Here is an 18,740-nt window from a genome sequence, read left to right as displayed (position 1 = left end):
ATCAGTCACCTTCTTTTTAATACTTCCCTTAATATATTTGTCTCATATCTTGTTATCACAAATTCATATTAGAAAAAATTCATGTATAATTACAACAGGATCTGTTAATATCTTACAGACTTTGTGCCAGTCATGAACTGCTGGGACAGTCACAATTTTTCCATGTACTCAAAGATTTTCCATTTTTTTGCAATGTCTCAGACTCCAAAGGAGAGAATCAAAAATTGACAACTTCTCACAGGTTTTAGAGCAGAACCATTCTCCTATTTTAGGACAGACAGAACTGGAGGCATAATGGTCTTGGGTTTGTCTGTCCTCCCCTCCATACCTGCGTCCCATTCTTCTGAACATGATATCTCAGTAATGCCTTGACGGAACTTACTAAAATTTGGCTCAAATGTCCACATGGCCTCAAGGATGAACTTACTAGATCTTGGTGATCAAAGGTCAAAGGTCAAGATCTCAGAAACCTCCCAAAACACACAGTTTTGGCCTACTGAATGTGATATCTCAGTTACATCTTGAGGGATTTTCTTCAAGTTTGGCACAAACATTCACTTGAGCTCAAGGATGACGTGCTTAGAATTTGATGGTTAAAGGACCTCACAAAACACGTTTTAGCCATGACTCCTAAATTCATGCACTAATTATTACACAATTTAGCTCAAATGTCATAATGATAAAATTAAGTGGTAGCATTTTATATGCAAATGGTCAAAGGTCAACTTCACTGTGATGCCATAATGTTCTGCAAAAACACTTCTGGCCATTATTCAATGTTGTAACTCAGGAAGGGGAAATTGTGACCCATACGACAATGAGATAGTAAGTCTAGTTTTTATTGAAAATTAAAGCATAGAACAAATAAACAACTGGACATTTAACAAAAAGGAATCACAGATTCTGTTTGTTTAACAGAACTTTTTTGACTCATTCAACACTTGAACAAACTTGTGGCATTGTTTCTACATTGGAAGTGAAACATTGTTCAGAGGGTTTGTGCCAACACTACTGCTGTTTGCTTTGCTTTCACCTTCTGTCCAGTTCATCCCAAACCAGCTCCATGTGGTTTCAGTCCGGAGATTGTGCCGCTCTTCCATCATGTGAAGCTACTGTCTGTTTTCCTCTAATGTATTGGGTCATTGTCTTGCTGTAGGATGAACCTGCAGGAAAGTTTTTAACCGATCACTTCATCCCTGAAAATGTTCTTTTTATGACATTACCTTTTTTTAAAAAAAAAAAAACGTTTTTATTGACCTAAACTAACTTTTTTTTTTTTTTTTTTACCTCAGCAGTTTACCAGTTACATTTATACAATTCCAGGTTTTTCACTGGACTTGAATTGCTTTGATACAAACTGGGAAAATGCAGCATTCTTAAACTTACAACCAGTAGTGTATATGCTTATAATGTAAATGTAATAAAAGCAAGGGATAAAACAGTCTCACCCCAGTGAATAAAGAACTAAATAAATCATATAAGGTGAGGCTGGGACAAGGAAATAATACAAATCTGGGTTTTTGTGACTACTAAGTAGAAATCAGCTGTAACATAATTAATATCATCCGGCTGTTGAACGGAGTGCGGATCTGCAATGGTCGATCATACCCACATCCTGTACATTGGTATTCCCAACATATATTCTGTCTTTTTGGAAGAAAGTGGGACATTTAATGTCAAGGACACAGGGTTTGAGTACTGATGTTTCTGTTATCTCCCTGAAATTTGTAAAAAATACAGGCGTCCTGTTCTTGTTCTGCATCTCACATTTGCTGCTACTCTTAATGTGTTAATTAAAAACAGGTAAAAAAAAAAGAGGAACTTTATCACTGATGTCTAAACAAATACAGTATCAGATCATAAAGAAATATCCAATGGTCAGAAAGATATTGGAAAGGAAACCTAGTGTAAGTTAAACCTTTGGTCTGATGTGCTGATGCATGTCAAACTGCAGCATCAGTTTTACTGCTTCCTCATACTTTTATTCTGTTACTGCTGTGGTCTTTGTACATGAATATCTACTGCACATCCGTACATCCTATAGAGGGATTTTTCCTCTGTTGCTCGTCCTGCTCTTTCTCCCTGATTTCCTGAGACAACCCTGCTCTGCTTTATAAATAAAACCGACTTAACAGAAGACCAACGGTGAATTAATAAAGTAAGGAGGAGAGAGAAAGACAAATACAGGTTATATGTACAATTAAAGTGACAGAGGGGGGTAAAAATAAGTGAGAAATAACAGAGGAGCAACAGAGAGGAGGAAGCAGGGTGAAAGAGAAGGACAATAGAGGAAACAGAGAAAAGAGTGAGAACATAACCAAGGTGAAAGAGGAGGAAGAGGGCAGGAGAGAGAGGAGATGAGGAAAAATGGCTAAAACAGGAAGGTTTGGAGGGATAAGGAGAGAGAGGTGGGAGTGGTGATGAATGAGATGGGAGAAAGGAGACAAAGTCAGAGAAGAAGAGACTGCCAGAGGGACAGACAGAGACATCCTAGTTAGTGACACAGATTCATCTCATACATAGGATGGATAGAAGACAATAAAAACAGTCAGTCATTACAAGATATAAAAAATGAATAGAAAATGTCCTACAGGTGGCAGCCTTGATCTTCCTCATATAGCATAATACCTTATTTTCTGTCATTTCATACTTATTTGAAAGAAAAAAAAGACACTGACCTTTGCAAAAACTTGAAGTATGAGGAGAAAACACAGCATCAACAAAGAAATGTGTTCTTTTAGCTTTGTATCTGCATTTTGTTGATAACTACCTTATATAAATTTACAAGTTAATACATTTAACTATGTAATCTAAAAGTACCTTAAGCAAACCAAACTGTGAATGCCACTCGAATCAAAAGCCGAGGTGTCAGTTAGTGGCACTATACTCTGCTAAACTAGGCTAATGATCTTATTAGCTGGACTAGTTTTTATTTTTCATAACTGCATTTAGCTGCTGTGTTATTTATTTTTTGTTAAATTATTAAGTTATTAAGTTCATCTAAATTAATATAGTTTAATTACAGGAATAGCCATGAGAAAAATGTAAAGCCATGATTAGCTGTGGCTACTTCTAGCTAGCTAGGTAGCTAGCAAGCAAGGGGTTGTGTATTGCTTTTTTTGTGGTAAATGCACATTTAATGTACTGTTTTCTCTTGAAATGATACATTTCTATGGTACAAAAAACATGGAAAATGAATGTCAGTAGTCAGATTCTGAATATGTTGCATTTTGGCAGTATAATACTATACATTACTGTTCTACATTGCATAATGTAATAAATGTAATAAATGAAAGACCGCGTTCCAAACTACCCATGAAATGTTCTCTTATTATAATAAGAGAACATCTTATTACAATAAGAGAACATTTCATAAGATATAGTTTAAAGATTAAATGTAATGTAATGGGGAGAGTCATGGAATAAAAAAATGGAGAAGCTCAGGACAGTTTCACAGGCTCTGACATATTTGCTGCCTCCATTACACTAAAAATCACAATTTTTTGGACCAGTTTTACGGGTCCACAATATTATATTTGCATCTTTACTAGAAAAGGCACTTAAGAAGAACATTAAATAGTAAATATACTTTTGATTCACAGATGAAGTGGGGGTGGAAGTATGGTCTCCAGCCCTGAGTAGGGAAGTGTCTGCGGACCTTCCTATTCCTACCTCTTATGACACCAACAACCTCCAATAATCATCAGGGTTGGGCAGCCTGTATGTAGCCTGAGAGGCAAAACCCAGGGGAAAAAACTTTGTAAAGCACTTTCTGCTGCTCCAAACGAATGAAGGCAAACCAGATGAGTGGTTATCAACTGTTCCCTTCTCTGGATTTTGGCTGCTGGGCAGTCAGAGGACACTGTTAAGAGAAATGTCAGAGACAAAATCAGGTCCCCTTCATCCTCAGTGTAAATTATGCCCTTACGCCTTCATTAGGAGGAGCTGGCAGTCTGGAGCTGGATTCAGCTGTCAGGTAATCAGTGGGCATCACCTCGTCTTCACAGCTACAGTGGGATTTCATTCACACTGTCACTCCTGTCTAAATACCCACAACGGCAGCTGTGTGTGTATGTGAGAGACAGAGTGTGTGTGTGTGTGTGTGTGTGTGTGTGTGTGTGTGAGAGAGAAAGACAAGTAAACATGTCTGAAATACAAAGACTGTGATGTTTCATTCATTACGTTGTCAGTATGAATAATAGATAGCTAATTGATATGCAGTACATCACACATGTACACGCGCACGCACACACTTCCATGTGGGACTGCACTCTGAACTAATATTTGTAAGGCTCAGTTGTCATTTCACATTCAAATTTATCACAAGAGGCAAAAGAACAAGAGGCACAGTGCGGGGCTGGAGAAAGAGATCAAAGGCCAAACAAAACAAAGTATGCACACACATATACACACACACAGTACATACTTATATATTATACAAAAAATAGAGAGTGGAAAATAATAACTATTCGTCCCTCTGTAGCTTTTTCTCATTGAAACATCAGAACTTTCACTTTATTCGATGCCTGATTAAGTGTTGAATTACCTCTGAAAAAGCACGTGTTATAGAGTAAACTCAGTTACTCAGTTAGGTCTACAAGGCCGATAGAGATGCTGTTTCAGTGCTTTCCAACCTGGCTGAATCAAAAAATCTAAATCAATCAAACCAACCAATCAAAAAAAAAAAAAAAAAAAGCTAGCCTGGCCTGACTAGGATGCTGTTCGCTACAAAACTGTCACAGAATGTAACTAAAATACTACTGATGTTTTTACACTTTGGTTTTTATATGCATTAAACAAAGATATAAGACACAACTTATTAACCAATGAGCTTTGAAGCATTAGTAGGTGGATCATTGAAGTTTGGAGAGAGAGGCTAGCTGCTTTCCCTGATTTATGCTAAGCTAAGCTAATTGCCTCCAGACTTTAAGCCCATACTTGACATGCAGATATGAGAGTGCTATCATATCTTTTTGTTCTTTCTCAGCAAGAAAGTAAATAAACATATTTCCCAGAAATAGTCTGGCTCCGAACCCCAACAAAACCACAAACTGCTGATTTTACGCTTTAATTTTTGTTTGAATTAAACAAACATGTTAATTAGTGAGCTTTACATGTGCTGAAAGTGGAATTTGTTTGCTTGTGTTTACAGTGGTCACATTTTTAACACTTTGTCACCTTTTGGAAATGTGATAAATGAATCCGTCTTTGCCTCTGCAATTTTTTGGGTTTTTTTTTTGTGGAGCACAACACTGTGTCCTGTGTGCAAATATAAAAATGGCTGTACTAAACTGATAAACTAACACCTGGATTCGAGAAACTCAGTTTCATAATAACGTCACATATTTCAGAAACCTAAAGGCTGCAGGTGTCTCCAACAGCAAGCAGTCCTGCACTGGATGTCCGGTTTGTGTCCTTTCAGACCTCCTGATGTTAGTCTGCATAAGCCAGGAGCAAAACACAGGTGGAAATAACACAAGTCAAGTAATCAGAGAGGAACAGAGCTGAGAACCACAGACACACAGACAGACAGAAAGATGAAGGCAAGAAGGAGAAAATAGAGTTGGAAACAAATTCTAAAAAACTTTTGTTTATCCTCTTTGACAAACTGACTTGAAGGACAAACACAGTTCTGAAAGTTAGTGAAGAGACTCCAGTCTGAATAACAAGCCTTTCAAACTGTTTGTGCTCAGTGCGCGTTTGAACGCCCCCTCACTCAGATACCTGTCTCCTGGGAAACCGGTGTGCATGAAACACACACACACAGAGAGAGAGAGAGAGAGAGAGAGAGAGAGAGAGAGAGAGAGAGAGAGAGAGAGAGAGAGAGAGAGAGAGAGAGAGAGAGCTGCCTGGAAGAGCTGAGGAGTAAAAAAAGAAAGAGAGGTGGGGGGCATTCAACAGTAATGAGTGCAAACTCTCACATATACACCAGCGCATGCGCGCACACACACACACACACACACAAGCATCTTGGCTCCCTCTGCTCCTTGTGTTCAAACTGTAATGAAGACCCAGCCAATAGAATGCCTTTTTTTGCATGATACTGGCCAATCGGATCCGTGCATGCTGACACACCCACAAGAGGGTGTGTGGAGCACTGCTGAGGTAGGATGGAGAGAGTGTGTGCACCAGTGTGTGTTAGGATGTGTGGATACCTTTCTGTGCTAGTGTACTGTGTGTGTGTGTGTGTGTGTGTGACACAGAGGAAGCTCCCAGCAGGTTCTGATGTTATGCTGATGTTGGTCCTTTGGGGAAAACAGAGAGGTGGCCGAACCCCTGACTGCTGCTCTCACCATGAAACAGGAACACACAGTCAGTTCATGTCAGCAAAGATTTAATTACACATGGACACACAGGAATTCAGAAGACACACAGACACACAGACACACACACAGACACACACACACACACACCCCCTCACCCTTGCCAGCTTTTTGAGGGCAGAGTCATGAACGGTGAGCGGTGGAAAATGTGTCTCCTGCGGTCAGCCCTGCAGCTCAGCAGAGGAAGCTGAACTTTCCTCCATTTTATCACAACCAGCAGCTTCATTACTGGGCTGCCAAAATGGAGGTCTGATGGAGTCCACTGTTGATTAAAGGGGCAGGACACACAAACCGAAACCAGGCACTAAAGCAGAGAGAAAAAATGAGAGCAGCTAATTTTGGTGGGCGTCCTGCCTCTTCTGGTGACGGTGAAAACTGCAGGACACAAGGCGATGAGAAAAGATTATAGCTAAAGTGCACTTGGCTGAATATTTACTGTGAACCGTTTTGTTAAAGGACCAGTTTGACATTTTGGGAAATACAGTTATTCGCTTTCTTGCTGAGAAATGCATGAGAAAATTGATACCTCTCATATCTGTGCGGTAAATATGAAGCCACAGGCAGCAGTCGGTTAGCTTAGCTTAGCAAAGGTAACAAAATAGTAAGTATTTTTTGACTGGAAACGGGGGGAAACAGCTCGTCTGGCTGTGTCTGAAGGTGATAAAATCTGCCTACCAACACATATAAAGCTAATTCGCTAACACGTTATCTTATTTTTGTTTAAACTGAAGTGTGTGGGGTTATGTGCTACTATTCTTTTTTTTAATGAGCCAGTGAAGTCAAGATATATTTTGGCACATATCTTGTAAAAAGGCAAATTGTCGGCTAGCCAGGCTAGCTGCTTCTTCCTTGTTTCCAGTCTCTATGCTAAGCTAAGCTACTCAGCAGCTGGTTGTTGCCTTGTATCAATAAAGACATGTAAACGAGGAAGCGGTCTTCTCATGTAACTCTTTGGCAGAAAGCGAATAAAGCGAATACCTGAACTATTCCTTTAAAACATATCTCAGATCCTTTGTCAAGATGTCATGTTACACCAAGTAAAATAAAAAATGAAACAAAGCTGTGTTCCATATTTCCTGCAAATTTCTGCCTGAAGTAAACGAAACCAGTCAAAGAGAGGGATGAAAGGCAAATCATCAGTATTTCAGCAGTTCAAAAGGAACACAAATGTCACCAAAAAACACAGAAATTTAAAGTACAGTTCCATCTGTTTATTGATTAACTATAAAATATTGAGTTACTAAAACAATTTAAAAGAAACACTGATAAACATGGTTGCTGTCTGTAAAAAAAAAAAAAAAGAAAAAAAAGAAAAAAATTTCCTTACACATACAGTATAGGGCGACAGAATATATCTGGATTCAGATTTATCTCTAAAATGTATTCTTTTTGCTTTTTTACAAGATTAGACATGTGTACAAAGTATATTCTGATAGCTTTTTCTCCCCTCGACAGTGAAGGATCATTTACAAAACTTAGATGATTTTGCTATTTATTTTCAAAATAATCATTTTTTTTTCTGTAACAGGACGATAACGATACTGAAGGAACAGCAGACGAAGAACCAGCCTCCAGTCCACCTCTCTCTCTCTCTATCCCATTCTCTCTTTTGCCCTCTCTCCCATTCCTCTCTCTCTCTCTCTCTCTCTCTCTAGCAGCTAGCTCCCAGTGCCCATCAGCAGTATTGCTTGAGAGGCGTGGACGATTGTTCAGAGAGGGGAAGCAAGGGGGAAAAAATGACAGAAACATGCAAAGAAAAGGGAAAAAAAAAAACAGATGAGAAAAATAAATCAGAGAAAAAACAAACTTTTTCGTTTGTAAAGACCAAATGCAAAACACATAAATGGTGACAGAAAGAACATATATAAAGTCAGGCTCTTTAAACATATGACACCAAATGAAAAATGAAGGCGAAGTGGGGAATAAGTGATGGGGTGTGTGTGTGTGTGTGTGTGTGTGTGTGTGTGTGTTGGACCCTGTTTGAAGGCCTAAGGCTGGGCTTTGGATGGAGATAGGGGGCAAATAGGGATTGGTAGGCAATAACATACACTTTATAGGGTTACAAAGGCGCGTAAGTGTGAATGTGTGTATGTGTGTGCATGTGGTAATACAAGGGGATACGAGTCTCTCTCTCTCTCTCTCTCACTCACACACACGCACATACACAGAAAAAAGTGCTTTAGCAGCTCCAGGGGTAAACAAAGATTAAAAACGGAGCACTTTAACTTGTTCACTCTGCAAACACTGCTACAACCTGTCTATCCATTGTGCTCCCACGGCTTGGGTACCAACCGGAGATCCATTTCGGCCGACTGTCACTCAAAACTTTTGAAATTTAGTCTGCAGACATTTGAGCTTCAGGCAGGGATCATCTGTCTGGTCTCCGCCCGAAAAGGGTCGATATTTAAGAGCAGCAGCTGGAAGAGCAGCTGGGGCTTTAGCAGATAAGATATTCTGGCTTCAATTGATCGAGTAATCTCAGAAAACAACAAATAGAGTCACTCTGTACCTGTTAAACCACTTTCAGTACTAACAAACTAGCAGCAAATTACCAACCTTATCTTGACTGGGTGGCTATCATGTCTGGACTTGATTTAAATGTGCACTGAAATGCTGCTTTACTGGCAGATGTCTTTAGTCATTTATTAGGAAAATGTCACATTAACATCTTGGGTTGTCCTTCTGACGTCACGCAGCCATCTCAATGTGAGTAAAAATATGATATAGCCTATAATAAAATCAGACAAATCCAGAGAAAACCAAAAGATCTCAAGATAGTAGAAAATATTAAACCTATTGAATATCAACAAGACAATCTTCAATCTCTGCATCGAAGCAGAGAGAGGGCAACGTGGTACGAAACATACAAGAAAACCGACATGATAATCACAGATATATACTGCATATACAGTATACTATGTACTGTATATAGATACTGATATATCTGATACACACTCTATACACAATAGTGTAACTAAGTGGGTTAAGAGCTCAGGAACGGAGGGTTGTTTCAACTATAAATCACAAAGAAGAAAGATGTTTCTCAATGTCAGCAGACTGGAGAAAATACCAATCTGATTTCTCCGCAGCACCGTAAGGAGCCGAGGATGATGGCGGGAGTAAGGGGCGGGACCTAAGAGACATTTGGCGAATCATCATCTTAAGGCCTGGGAGGGTAAGGCCACCCAAATGCTCACAACCCTGAGCACGACATTCAACAGTCTCACTCTAAAAACGGTTAAACTAGGCACATAGAAAAAATTCATAAGCAGCTAAGAGAGCCGAAAACAACGTGTAAAAGGGACGCGGTTGTGTGTGTGTGTTTGTCTGCCTGTGAAAAAGGGCGAAAGGGGCGTCACCGGCATGCAGAGGAGAGGCAGCGAGAGCGGTGGGAGGGGGTTTAGCAAATACTCTAGGAAGACATACATGACTCCCAGTCACACAGTCTCCTCTGCAGCGGAGCTCATTCAAAGTGCACTCATGTCAAATATGATTGCTTGGAGGGCAAAATGTGATCATAAGAGGTTAAGATGGACACCCATAAAACAGCAGAAGCAAAAGAAACATAAAATACATCTAACAGGACATTTAGAGGTTGCAAACGCTGCAGCAAAACTGAATGAATGAAGCCTAACTGTGGAAGATCAGTGTTAAAAATCGAATTATGTTGATCTGATCAGTGCTGGCAGCTTCATCCTACATATCAGTGCTATGACCTTGATGCATCTTGGACTGACTGCAGTGTTTGCAACCCTGGAAACACCTTCAAAAAGGAAAAATCCACCCTCTGGGACTCTTGCACTGTTGATATACCAGCTTGTCTTGTTCAGTGCATTCATGGAGTTACTTTATAAGTCAAGTGTTGTAGTTTTAATTTACTTGGTTCACCCCTATTTCTTACAAGAAAGGGGTGTCCTACATTTCCCAGAATGCTTTTCAACACCACCCAGACAGGCCTAAAGTCACCACATCTTGTGGCTGTGGAGAAACTGGCCCCTCCCATAGGACCCATTTCTCCCTGAATTGTTGCTCAACCTCAGTGCAAAATGGTCAAAACAACAAAATACAAGATCCATCAACAGCAGCTGTTTTTGTGTCATAGTGTTCAAAGAGTTTCAGGGTGGATTTTTCCTTGAAGATAAGGAACTCAAAGATGAAAATGGGAAGTGCTTTTAATAGTACACAATTCCTTCCTCTCTCTTTAGCCTGAGTCTCTGAGGGAGTCAGAAGTTTTAGTAGCACACAGACAGTTGTCTGCCCGAGTGAGGATTGTCAAGGGGAATTGAAAGGGTTAAAATAAAGGAGGATAGACTCAAAGTGTTTTTTAAGTGCTCTCTGTTGGACAGCAAAAGGAGGGAGTCTCTACCTCTCTCTTTCTGTGCATCTCTTTCTCTTTTTGCGTCTGTCTGTCGCTCCTGCTGTTCTATAGATACATTTATATGACTGTAACATGACTGTAACATCACCACGGCAACATCATAATCACAACGTCACACCACCGGCGCGTGTGTCCGTCTGTCCGTCCTGTCGGGGCGGGGCGGGGGGGTGGACAGACACGGGCCTCTCTCCTGTATCATCATTCACAGTTCATTAAAGCTTCTTGACTGTTTACCTCTTTAGAAAAAAGTACTCTGACATAAATCTATTACATGAAAATAAAACACTCATATTTTCCTCTATATAACTGTGTGTGTGTGTGTGTGTGTGTGTGTTTCATGGGGGTGAGTATTTACATGTGTCTGTGCATGTGAGTATATGTTTATGAAGGGTATATTTACATGTAAAAGGAGACTGAAGTATCCATGTGTCCTGAAACTCTCCCATGAACACAACAAGCAAAACAGTATGTGTTACTGGAGTCTGTGTGTGCAAATGATCCAGGAGACATGTTCCTTTTTAATACTGTCTGTAGTGTCTCCTGTCTCTGTAGTAGTAGTAGTAGCTGTTCATGACAGTCCGTTTGAAGTGTATCATGGTATCGGAGCACTTGAGTTCATCGAGTCATGGCTGCAAAAAAAGATCCATCATGAATGAAGATCAGTGATTAGACTTGAAAAGACCACGGGCTGGGTTTGACTCCTCGTGAGGTCCAAAGTTGGAACGTCGGATCGCAATTTGGTTTCAGCAACTCGCAGTGTGTTTGTGTTTTTGTTTCAGCAGATGACCGGGACTCCGTCAGTGTTGAAGATCATGCCAGTGGTGGGTTCATAGGTGCCAGCCAGGTAGTAGAGGTCCTCGCTGTCGGCGTAGCGGCGCGTGTGGGTCATCTGCTCATACTCATCCACACTAACCACCAGGCACTTGTGGCTGACCGTCTGCACGTCATTCTCGTCGCTGTGAGACGACTGGTACAGAGCGCGCTGCGACAGAGACACAGATGCTTTTACTCTTTAACTACTGTATTCTGTGTGTTGTGGATGAACAAAAAATGTATTAACAAAATTATACAAGTCAAAAATATCACTGAATACCTCAATACATAATATATTTAGGTATATAATAAAAGTAAGTGTAAAAAGAAATATAAAGCTTTACATTTTTCCTTTAATCTCCAATCACTTGGTAAAAAAAAAAAGCAAACAGCTAGTTAGCTTAACAAGTTCATGTTAGCTAACACCCAGCAGCCTTTTCAGCTCGCTACATAGCTAAAACAGTCAGTCATAAAACTACACCAGCCACTGAACATAATGTCATCATCTGTATACTGAATATACTAAAAAACTACTGTAGCCTCACTGTATTAATTCTTCCAATAGTAGCTAAAGCACCTCGTCAGAAAACTAACACGAACAAAGTTAGCTAGCTAATACTATATTTACGTTCCGGCACCATTCTGTCTTCATGATGTCTCTTGTCCTTATCAAGGACCACAATGTAAAAAGTCTTCAACTTCATTGTGCCGTTCTTACTATTTTTTTTAGATGTGTATGTCTCTTTTTCATAATATCAAAAAACACCAAAACAAACAAACAAAAACAGCAGTGTTAGCTAGCTGACTTAGTAGGTGTTAGCTTACTGGCTGAAATGCTTTAGCTAATGTTACCAGACATTCACGTTCATACACTGATGCTACAGCAGTCTACAGTACACTATATGGATGATCAACATTAGCTGCACTGGCTGCTGTAGTTTTATGACTAATGTAGCAGCAGCTAGGTAGCTAGCTGAAAAGGCTGCTGCTCAGTATGTGCAGTATAGATGAAGTAAGAGAGCTGGACACGGTGCCACCAACTTGACCTTTAAGCCAGTTTGTTGAATTGTTAATGTATTGTGAACTTTCAATCCATGGAGGTTTTACATTTGCAAAACTTCACCAGAACCTAGAAAAGTATGTTTTATTTTTGTGACAACATTGTAATGTAAACGGCACACACAGGAACATGCAAGTGGATTCAGGACCACTAACAAACATGTGCAGTGGAAACCGAGAAGAAACACTTTTTAGCTTATGTGCCAGGTGGGCAATTTTCATTCAATGGTGAATGGCTGGCATCGTTAAGCTAACTAGCTACATAATCCTCTTGAAAAAAGACCAAATGTCACCAAAAACCCCTGAAACCCAAGTGAAAAAGTTGAAAAATAAATGAGCTATTGAAAGATAAATAGAATATTTTAATACATTTTAATTTATTATCATATTATATTTCCTTTTACACTCCACTTTAATTATATAATTAACAGTATTTGTTTTTATGTAATCACAATTATATTTTTAACTTGACTGATAACTTGTCAGTTTCAAGTTTCCATACTGTTTAAGATCCCCCATTAGTTTATTACATGATTAAATTAAAAAACACCAGGGTTTTTAAAGCCTGATAAGCAGAATTGAAAACCATGGGTGCAATAATGAATTTCCCTCTTACCTCCATGAAGTCTTTCCTGTGGATAGAAGAGTGCAGAGCTGCTGGTAAAGACTGACCGCAGATCTGATCCCAGTTCTGGAAAGGAAACAAGTCTTACATTTAGGGAAAAACTGAAACACACAAACATATTCAGTCTGGTATCTTTTTTGAATAAGGCATACCAGTGTCATGATTCACTAAGTCAATGAGTAATGAACAGATAAATATTACTGTAGGAGGTTATATTAAGCCGCTTGTTATTTCTGGTCTGCTTAGATGCATTCCCTTTACAGTTTGACCTTTATTTGACCATGAATAAAAACTCCACTACCTTCTTGTCAGTGAGTTTCTTGCCGGGGTTTGTCTCCTCTGGATGATAGAACCAGTTGACTCTGACCACCATGTTGCTGCCCCAGGACTCCCACATGCTCTGGATGCGGCCAATGAAGGGCAGGTTGGGCCGCCCAGCAGACAGGAACACGGCACAGTCACCGATGCGGATCATCTCTCGGCCACGAACAATGGCCTTATAGAAGAGCTTCTTAGCCTTGCCCTTCATACCGCGTCTCTGGAGGGGGTCATAAGAGGACAAACAAACTCACACAGTGAAAGGAATGATATGTAGGGAAGAACGATGTTTCTTTAACATGACAATAATTCATTTTTCTAATTGTGTGTGTGTGATTTTTCCCTCACCTGAGTGGGTTTCCCAAACCACTTCCAGAGCTGCCTGGCTGGAAGGAAAGCAGAAATCTTGGGCCTGTTCTCCACACTGGGAAGCCTCTGACGTTTAGCCAGCTCCTTGGTAGTGGGGAGGTGGACCCCCTCTCTCCGCTTTGGTCTCCCCACTTTCCCCTCTCCTCCACTGGGCTTCGGTTTTGGAGGACGACCTCTTTGCCCAGAGCCCTTCCCGGTGGCTGGTTTACCAGATTTAGTAGGAGTGGGAGCGGAGGGAGTTGGAGAGGTTGATGGGGAGGGAGATTCTGAGGGAGGTGACAGTTCTTCCTCCTCCACTTTTACCTCTGCCTCCTTCTTCACGTCCTCTTCCTCCTCCTCTTCTTCTTCTTCTTTCGTCTCTTCTTTTGGTTTGTCCTGCACTGGAGGCGGGGAGACGGGGCCTGGTGGAGGCGTAGGGGTCCTCTCTTCATCTGAGCTGCAGGACGAGTCGTCAGTGGAGGAAGAGGATGATGAGGACGAAGATGAAGAAGAAGATGAAGAGGAACCTGAGCAGGAGGAAGAGGAGGAGGAGCAGCTTGAGGTACATTTCTTCTTTTTCTTAATTTTCCCTTTCTCACCTTCTTCTTCTGACTCTGAGCTGCTGCTGCTCTGAGATTCCTCTTTCATCTTTCTCTCCTCTCTTTTCTCCACCTCCTTTCTCTCTTCCTTTTTAACCTTCTCCTCTCTGGCATCCATCTCCTGTCCTCTACTACCACTTCCACGGCTGTCTGCTTTCTCCTTAGCCAGGATGGGTGTCTTATAGGTGGAGTCTTTCTCTGGCAGGCTAGTGTCTCTCTCTGGAGCTCTCAGCTTAGCTTTCAGCAGTTTTTGATTGGCTGAAGCCGTGGTGATGGGTGTGTGATCTCGTCTTACGCCCCGACCCTCTAGCAACATCAGAGCCTTGGTCTTCTTGGTCTTGGGCGAAGTGACACCTTCATGGTCCAGCTTCACGAGGGGCTCTGCCGACAGGGACTTCCGCCTCATTGCCGATCCTCCGTCACTTTGCCCCGGGCTGGACTTGGGCCTGGAGATGGAGATGGAGCTGGAGCTGGAGCTGGGTCTGGAGCTGGATGATAGCTGCTCGGATGGCATCTTTAGTTTGGGTCTGGGGGCAGATGATGATGAGGATAATGAGGATGATGACGATGACGGTCTGGGAGTGAGAGAGGAGCTGGGTTTGCCTGTTGACAGCCTGGAGATGGGGCTGGATATGAGCCCAGAGCTGAGGCTGGGTCTGGAGCCGCTGTGATGGTCTGAGGAGGGTTTTGTTTTGGGTGTGGAGGCAGAGGCGGGTCTGGGGGTGGATGAAGCACTGGGCTTGGGCACAGCGGATGTTGCCATCGGTCTGGACATGGGTCTGTTGGTGGTGGGACTGACACTGCTGGTACTCTCTCTTTCTCTGCGCTGGCTGTTGTATGAGCTGAGGTTGGGCTCGCTGTACAGATCCACAGTCAGGACCTTTCCATAGGTGGAGGGGTACAGAGAAGGAGGGAGAGCACGGGCTGGTTTAGAAGGAGGAGGCTGGGCTGAGCTGCTCTTCCTAGGCACCGGGGAGGGAAGGGTAGGGCTACTTGCAGGGGATGTGGTGGAGCTTTTGCGGCCTGGTTTTGTCTGGACTCCCATTGTTGGCCGGGACGCAGGGCGGGGCTTCTCCTGACCTGCCTTCTGGACAGAGGAGGTCCTGTCCTGGGCAGGTTTAGCTGGAGCCTGGGGTCTCTCTGCAGGCTGGGTGGAGGAAGGTGGAGGATCAGTTTTCTCCCTGCCATCTTGGTTCATGGATGCCTCTGTGGAAAAAAAAAGCAAAAACAGGGAAAAGTTTATTTTTTGGCCAAACACTGTAAAGGGATTCACACTGGATATGCTGACGTTTTCATCATGTGGCCTCATGATTTTTGTGGTTTGCAGCCACACACGCTGAGAATGGTCGACAAATCAGCAAGGAAACATTTCTGAAATGAAAACATTGCATTTTAGAATTGCTTATCCAGTCGAAACAAGGCCAGTGTCAGCAAATCAGACATGCAACATGTGATGTATTACAGCCAGAGTAACAGACTCTGAGCTTTACGGATGCCGTTTGAGCAAATTTATTAAACTGATACCAGAGATGACAGCCGTGTCAAATATGAAAGGTTTGATGAAAGGAGTATCTGAGCGTTGAGCTATTTTTGTTGGTTCTGTTGTTTTAAAAAGACGAACATGACTAAAGTATTTAGATGATAAATATGTTAAAGTTAGGACAGCTACAAGCCACATGGAACTCATTTCTATTATTATTCCTAATAATCACCACAAATGAAGTACATTTCTAACCACCTTCAGAGGATAAGTAAAGCACTCAGAAGGGAAACACACTGCGCTTCCATGACGAGCACCGAGCCAAATAATGTGAAATCCATCTCTTTTTTTATGGCACATTTGGCTCCAGTGTATGAGGAGATGTCCTTTACTGGTCCCATGGAATTACTCAAAGAAAAAAAAAAGGCAAATAAAGGCAGAAGTGATGGCAGTGCTTAATGCACATTGGATTAGTTTTACTTTAAGCACCCCCTCCATTATTTTACCTCCTGTGGGAAACATTACAGTTTCTTTCTTTAATAATTCTTAACAGATCTGACACTGATGATCAGTAACTTCTGTGGAACTCACCGTCTCTACCGACTGTTTCACTGATACATTACACACAAGAAGAATTAGACTACAGTTTATCTATCATGGGGATAAGCAGCGGGTTGGTGGATTAGTAATGACTATTAGTGATGATGATACTAAACTCAAGCTTCCAGCTCCAATGAACCAACAAAATGACAAGAGACACCTGACAAAGACTTTTATTAATCCATCTATTAATCCCTGGGAGGCAGTTTGATCGGCTCACCTGGTTTGGGTTTGGGTTTGCGACCTGGTTTTCCTTTGATCTTTGGAGTGGTCTCCTCTGGCTTTGTTCCTGCCTCTTTGCCCTCTTTGCTGCATTTGCGGACTCTCCTCCTGGAGCAGCTGGCCACGAGCAGCGCAGGGGACGGCTCAGCGCCTGGACAGAGGCAGAGAGCCAGAGGGCAGAGAATTAACCTACAGGCTTAGAGATACTGGTAATCAAGTTTCTTCACAAGAGAAAACAAAAACAATCAAGGCAAGATGTTGTCTGCTACCAATCTGTTATTGCCTGACATCATTATGTCTTTTTGACTGTGCACTGTGCAGAGCTCATCTCTTCAAAGCTTCAACATGTTGGATGCACGTTGCTTCCAAAGAGGGAAATTATTTTTACCCGCTTCTAACAGCAGAAATCAATAAAAGTGTTTTTTTTTTTAAATGACTGTGATGCAACAAGGTGTTTTGAACTCAGTGCTCAATATATACTTTCATTTTAGTACAGTGTTTTGTTGTTTCATCTTTTGGAAGCTCTATTGAAACAGGCTTTAGTCCTCAAAAACATATTCACACAAACTTAAGAACAACAACTACACACAGACACAGACACACACAGGATTCAAACCCAGAAGTAATGGTACAATGAAATTTAAATGTTTCGCTGTATATGAAAGTATTACGAGAGGAGGTGTGTGTGTGTGTGTGTGTGTGTTCCCTCTGCTCCTTTCCATGTTTCAACAGAGAACTGAGAGTGGCAACAAGAAAAATCTAATGAGATCATGATTGACTGAGATGTCACTGTTGCAGTGTGTGTGTGTGCGCTCACAGTGGATCTTGTAGTCTGGCGGCAGCAGTCTGATGTGGGAGAGGGGGATGCGGCCTGTGTCGCCATCGTCAAACTCCACCGTGATCAGATCATCGTTCTCGTCCATATCTGAACTTCCTGTTTTTGGGGAAAATCACAGTTGGCAGTGAACATTTTGATTTTGACACATTTTCAGCAAATGAAACAGCTGCTGTAAGACACGTGTATCTGTCACATCCAGTCTCTGGTTTATTCATTGCAGCAGAGCTCAATGAATTAAAAGTGTTCAATAAGAACAGAGCCCAGACCAGTTATGTTTCCATTACCATCTGACTCTTCAAAATAATAGACTCTGCTGCATAATACACTGAAGGAGCAATCCTGTTAAAATCTTTTACATTTGTTTGTGCTGCCAGCTACAATTAAATTGTCCATGTAAGTGGATTATGAATCATATCATGTAAGTGTTGGGTGTGTGTTTGCGTTTGTGTGTGCTGCTGTTGTACCGTTAACAACAGTGCCGGGGTAAAGGCAGCGGTACTGCTGGCTCCAGTAGGCAGCGATGCGGGTGCCCTCTGGGAGATAGCGCACAGATGGAGGCTTCACATCGATGATCTGCACGTACAGAATGGAGAACTTGTAAATGTCAGCGCAACACAGCATCAGCCACACACATTATTTCACAAGACGGGCTTGTATATAGTAGTTTTATAACTGCTCGAGTATCTCCAGCAAAATATATGCGAGAGTTTACTCACAGCTTCCTGCAGCAGTTGTTCCAAGCAGTAGATGTGTGGTCGGTTCCCTCTCTCCCCCTCCACCACCACACTGTATCTGCAGGGAGGAATCACCAGAGGAGGGTCAGGGTCAAAAGTTCGGGGTCAGTGTGCAACGGCTAGAGCTATTTACGATACTGTCAGACAGTATCCAGAGCCACATCAGCTCTCTCTGAGGTGTAAATGGTCTCTTTGCCAGACAAAGTGAGCCCTTATCTTGATTCTGACTGCTCTGATGTGTAACAGACCGGGGGATGTGCTGTTGTTTACAAATAATGATTATAGTCCCTTGTCTCTGGCATGGAGCAGTTAGCACCCACATCCCCCTGGAACATGAATCCTGTTTGAACAGGACTTAAGTTTGTTTGTTTTCTTTTAATGAAGCATTCTTTATGCTAAGCTA

General features: G+C 41.7%; 1 protein-coding gene across 2 annotated transcripts in view; it reads right to left on the bottom strand.

The window, feature by feature from the left end:
* Window positions 1–7,512: 7,512 nt before the first annotated feature.
* tnrc18 (trinucleotide repeat containing 18) overlaps window positions 7,513–18,740 on the bottom strand; it is a 47,553-nt gene continuing 36,325 nt past the window's right edge. For both annotated transcript variants that reach the window (XM_071474269.1, XM_071474270.1), the window contains 8 exons: window positions 18,320–18,395; window positions 18,068–18,176; window positions 17,583–17,699; window positions 16,764–16,916; window positions 13,865–15,669; window positions 13,500–13,736; window positions 13,190–13,264; window positions 7,513–11,683 (listed from right to left, as the gene is read on the bottom strand). In XM_071474269.1, coding sequence (XP_071330370.1) covers window positions 11,477–11,683; window positions 13,190–13,264; window positions 13,500–13,736; window positions 13,865–15,669; window positions 16,764–16,916; window positions 17,583–17,699; window positions 18,068–18,176; window positions 18,320–18,395 — 2,779 coding nt within the window. In that variant the 3' untranslated portion in view covers window positions 7,513–11,476. The remainder of the gene's footprint in view (window positions 11,684–13,189; window positions 13,265–13,499; window positions 13,737–13,864; window positions 15,670–16,763; window positions 16,917–17,582; window positions 17,700–18,067; window positions 18,177–18,319; window positions 18,396–18,740) is intronic.

This window comes from Trachinotus anak, unplaced genomic scaffold (assembly GCF_046630095.1).
Source record: "Trachinotus anak isolate AG129_WGS33_773 ecotype Australia unplaced genomic scaffold, CSIRO_AGI_Tana_v1 ptg000003l, whole genome shotgun sequence".
NCBI lineage: Eukaryota > Metazoa > Chordata > Actinopteri > Carangiformes > Carangidae > Trachinotus > Trachinotus anak.
Note: the sequence above shows the minus strand (reverse complement) of the source record. Positions and strands in the feature narration are given on the sequence as shown.